Consider the following 4,745-nt stretch of genomic DNA (forward strand, 5'->3'; position numbering starts at 1 on the left):
CCCCCTCCTTTCACGCAGAGGCAGAGGCGGACGGATTGCTCGGAAACCTTTATTGCCCCTCCCCTCCCCCCCTCTTCCCCACAGCAGCAGCGGCAGCGGCAGCGGCGGCGCTACGCGAAGGTGGAGCCGTTCCATCCCACGTTGGCCGGAGCCATGTCGTAGAAGTTGATGTAGACCCTGCGGGGAAGAAGCGGGAATGAGTGAGGGAGAGGCAGAGGGAGCTCCTCCCCCGCCCCACCCACCGCCTCTTACCTGTCGGCGGGCACATGCAGGCGCTTGGCCAGGAGAGCGCTCAGTATGGCGCTGTAGGCCTTGTTCTGCGGCGCGCTGATTTTGCCGATGCTGTGGAGACTGCAGATGGCGCAGGGGGCGCTGGAGCCCCCGAAGGACATCACCTGGTCCGGGTTCACCTGCACGGAGACGTACTGCGCGCGGGGTGGGGAGAGAGCGAGATATTGAGGGAAGAAGGGAGAGAGGAGGACGCTCGGCCCGCGCCCAGAGCCCCCCACGTGTCCCCACCCGCCCCTTACCTGCGCCGGCTTGCCCGTGGCCTTGGCCAGCTCCTCGGTGAGCTCGGGCAGCAGCCCCTCTGGCAGCGCGTCCCGCGAAACGTTGGTGGAGACCACGAAGGCCGGCATGGCTGGAAGAAGGAGCGGCGGCGAGGCTGCTGCTGGAAGATGCTGCTGCGCTGACCACGCCCCCAGAGCCGCCTCCTCCTCCTTCCGTTTAGTCCCTCCTCCGATGGGTGGAGCTGCGCCCGCCCCTCCCCCCGCGAGGCTGAAAAGGCCCTGAGCGACAATTGAGAATTTCCACAGCCGTCCCTCCTGAGGGAAAAGTTCCTCCAGAAGGGTGGGGAGAGGGAAGACAAGAAAGCAGCCCAGACTTGGACCGGAGGGAATATGGGGAGGGGGAACTGAAGGAAAGCGGCTTGCCATTGCCTCCTTCCTAGGAAGTGGCTGGGAGTGGGCGACTCTCCCAAAGCCTCCCATCTGGCTCTGTGTGCCAGGCAGGACTCGAACTCACCGTCTCCTGGTTGGTACTTCAACCCCTGCACCAAACAGGCTCCCGATTTACAGCGCTCTAAAGCCCCTCCAGATGCTGCTGGGCCTCTACAACTTGGGAGCTCCTGGACCCCTTGCACATCTGGGTTGGGACCTGCCTCAGAGACTTCTGCCCAATTCCCCTCCCTGAAAACCAGGGGCTCTCTATTGGTAGCTCCTTCGGAGGTCTTAAGTGGAGCTCATCTCTCTGACCTTCCTTTCTCCCAGAGGAGCCCCCCCCCCCAAATTCTCTTCCTGAAGAGGAACTGACTGCTGCGCCACAACATTATCTCACCTTTCCAAGGTCTCTGGAACTCCTACAGCAGACTTTTCCACTCCTCCTGTCCAAATGGCATCGTGTCACATGGTGAGGCTCCCAGGGCTCCAGTCACCAACGCCTCCATACCTCATTGCATCTGTGGGGTTGGTGACTCAAAACATTTCCACACTAGGCTTGTGAAAACTGACCCGCTTTTTTACTCTTTTTCTTCACACTCAAGACCAGCAAAACAGCCATGCGGGCCACTGATCCATGACAGAAAGATGTTGACCCCAATCTCCGCTTTCTGGCAAAGAGGCATCTGAAGTGGGCCTTTCACAAGAGCCTTTATCGATCTTTGGATGGGAGCTGGAATGCCCACCTCACATGGCAGTCTGTTCTTATGAACTTCTACCATAAGCTGCTCTTGTTGGAGAAGAAAAGAGGGGCTCGTTTCTGAGAATTCAGTCGTTGTCCACTTGGGCCTGATAGGCTGAGCAGAGGACTTTTTTGGAGGGGGCATCGTGCCACAGACTTCCACATAGCACATGCTCAGCCCAAATGTCTGAAGTATCCCCAGGCAAAAAGACACCGGGCGGGCAGTAAGATCCTTTTTGTTTTTTTATTAATAAAAATTTTTTATACATCTTATTGCGTGACTGGTTTGATTCCTGGGTGTCATACAGTTCAATACCAATAAACATAACAGTGATATTCCTATTAATTACATTTAATTTTCATTTTTAGTTTTGCTAACACGTAATTTCTAATATCCTTCAATTCTAAACCTTCTCATAGTTCTACCATACATTGTATCATCTTAACATCTGTTTTTGCTATTTTTCCCCTCTTGTTTCTACCTCTATTTTAGCCCCCCTTTAATCCCCCTTCCCCTATCATTGTAATATTCAAAGACATGATCTTTCCTTTTTTCATTATTCAATATTTCAATATGCACTTCTACCATAAATCATGATCTTTCAAGTATTTGTCAAATTATTTAATCCTAGCTTTTCACTGTTAATCTCATTTTTTATACATATTGAATACCCTTATACCAATAACTGTTTATCTAATTTAAAAACTATTTTTAAGCCTCTATAATTCTAATAATAATATACATTACAATACTACTTTACTAATATATATTCAAAACTGATTTTTGTCTCACACCACATATAGAGCAGTATTCATACACATAAAATGTTGCTTTACATTCACTTTATTCCACATCCTTCACCCTCATCCAAATTTTTAATTTTTTTTGGGTTGTCTGCCATACACTTCTCTTAATTCTTTTATTTCACCTACTTTTGAATCTGCTTTGTAACTATGCCTTCTAATTTTCTTTCCCTTCGCCCTTTCCCCCCACTTGTCTAATTCTATGACTACCTTTTCTAACCCCCCCTTTCTTCTTTCCAGCTGTCTTCCTGTTTCTCCTGTTTCCTTTTCTCATCTTTTAGAGTATTTCCCTTCTGTTCTACTCCCTTATTCACCATCAATTGTACTAATATCTTCTTGTTGATTTCCCGAACAGTCTCCTCCACTCTTTCTGATGATTCCATTTTTCCTGGTTGTCCCATTCTTTACTTGTTCCTTGTATTGTATTTTCTATTTTTTTTCTTTTTATCTTTTTTTAATTGAAAATTTTAAAAAAGCTTTTACAAATATTTACCTCCCCTCCCCCACCCTCCCTGCCTGAACCACCCCCCCAACCTCCCCCTCCCCCCCCCCCGCTTCCCAGAGCAAATACAGGGTATAAATCTTTAACAAGCATATTCTAAGATAAACTAAAAGAAAGTTAGTATCATCTTTCATTTGCACTTTAACTCCTTTTTTGTTAGGCTAACTCTAAACACATTATCTCATTCCTCGCTTTTTTAGTCATAAACTATCTGGAATTTCTTAGTCCCATATTTATTTTGAATATAGTCAATCCATCTCCAGTCCATTTTATATTTCTCATCTGAGTGATCTTTAAGATATGCTGATATTTTAGCCATCTCTCCTAAGTTTGTTACTTTTAATGTCCATTTTTGAATAGTAGGCAAATCTTCCTTCTTCCAGTATTGCGCCACCAACAGTCTTGCTGCTGTTATTAAGTACAAAATCAAGTTCGTCTCTATAACAGTATAATCAGTAGTTATACCTAACAAGAATAACTGAGGGGTAAACTTTGTCCTCTTTTTAAAAATATTTTGCATAGTCCACCATATTTTTATCCAGAATGCTTTAACCTTTTTACAAGTCCACCATATATGGTAATATGTAGCATCAATACAATCATATCTCCAGCATTTAGGTTGTAAATTCGGATACATGCAAGCCAATTTTTTAGGATCTAAATGCCATCTATAAAACATCTTATAAAAATTCTCTCTCAGATTTTGGGCTTGCGTGAATTTTACATTTCTTACCCATATCTTTTCCCATGTATCCAGCATTATTGGTTCTTCAAAATTTTGTGCCCACTTTATCATACAGTCTTTAACTAATTCTGTTTCAGAATCCATTTCTATTAATACCTTATATAACCTTTTTACATGCATTTGACTTTGATCCCTAATTTGTTTTAATAGATTGTCCTCATTTTGCGTAATACCAATTTTCTGATCTTTTTTCCATCTGGTCTGTAACTGTCCATACTGAAACCATGTTTGGATTGCCTTTTCCTCTTTTAGTACATTCAAGGGTTTTAACTGTAATACACCTTTTTCTATAGTAAGAAGTTTTCTATATGTGGTTACATCCTGTTTTTGTGCTATACTTATGTTCTCTATTGCATGTCTGGGAATTGCCCACATAGGTATCTTACCATTTAGTTTGTGTTGATATTTTTTCCAGACACGCAGTAGAGCATTCCTTAAAATATGACTTTTAAAATTCTTATCCACCTTCTTGTCATATATCAGATAAGCATGCCAACCGTATACCAAATCATGCCCTTTGATATTAAGTATTCTATCCTCTGTTGAATTGATCCAGTCACTGATTATTGATAGAACTACTGCTTTGTAGTATAGCTTTAAATTTGGCATTTTCAAGCCTCCTCTCTCACGTACATCTTGCATTATTTTAAATTTTATTCTCGGCTTTTTCCCCGCCCATACAAATTTGTTAATACCCTTCTGCCATTCAAGCAAATTTGCATCTTTTTAAAGTATTGGTGTCATTTGAAAAAGAAATAGAACCTTAGGCAAGACATTCATTTTCACTGCTGCTATTCTTCCCAACAAGGATAATTGTAGTTTTTCCCAATTTTTCATCTCTGCCTGTATACTATGCCATAGTAACTCATAATTATACTTATATAGTTTCCCGTTTGAGGTTGAGATGTAAACTCCTAAATATTTAACCTTTTTAACTATTTCACATCCTGTTATTTTTTCTAAGTCTTCCCTTTGATTAGTGTTCATATTTTTAACTAGCATTTTTGTTTTTCCTAG

At 43.2% G+C, this 4,745-nt stretch overlaps 1 protein-coding gene across 1 annotated transcript; it reads right to left on the reverse strand.

The window, feature by feature from the left end:
- Positions 1-43: 43 nt before the first annotated feature.
- On the reverse strand, positions 44-713 carry MIF (macrophage migration inhibitory factor). The gene is made up of 3 exons (XM_014061826.2): positions 531-713; positions 253-425; positions 44-177 (listed from the first exon to the last, which is right to left on the reverse strand). Exons 1-3 carry the CDS (start codon positions 636-638, stop codon positions 111-113), a joined length of 348 nt encoding a protein of 115 aa, XP_013917301.2. The 5' UTR covers positions 639-713; the 3' UTR covers positions 44-110.
- Between the last annotated feature and the right edge of the window lie 4,032 nt (positions 714-4,745).

The sequence above is a fragment of the Thamnophis sirtalis genome, unplaced genomic scaffold, assembly GCF_051295495.1.
Source record: "Thamnophis sirtalis isolate CommonGarterSnake01/CBP01778 unplaced genomic scaffold, rThaSir2_p1.2 scaffold_2, whole genome shotgun sequence".
Classification (NCBI taxonomy): domain Eukaryota; kingdom Metazoa; phylum Chordata; class Lepidosauria; order Squamata; family Natricidae; genus Thamnophis; species Thamnophis sirtalis.

What these genes read in the sequence shown, in the direction of transcription:
- MIF (XM_014061826.2), bottom strand. Translation starts at nt 638, where the DNA reads ATGCCGGCCTTCGTGGTCTCCACCAACGTTTCGCGGGACGCGCTGCCA. An exon ending in CCACGGGCAAGCCGGCGCAG is followed by an intron (nt 426 to 530) that starts GTAAGGGGCGGG and finishes CCCCGCGCGCAG; the next exon opens with TACGTCTCCGTGCAGGTGAA. An exon ending in CTGCATGTGCCCGCCGACAG is followed by an intron (nt 178 to 252) that starts GTAAGAGGCGGT and finishes TCTTCCCCGCAG; the next exon opens with GGTCTACATCAACTTCTACG.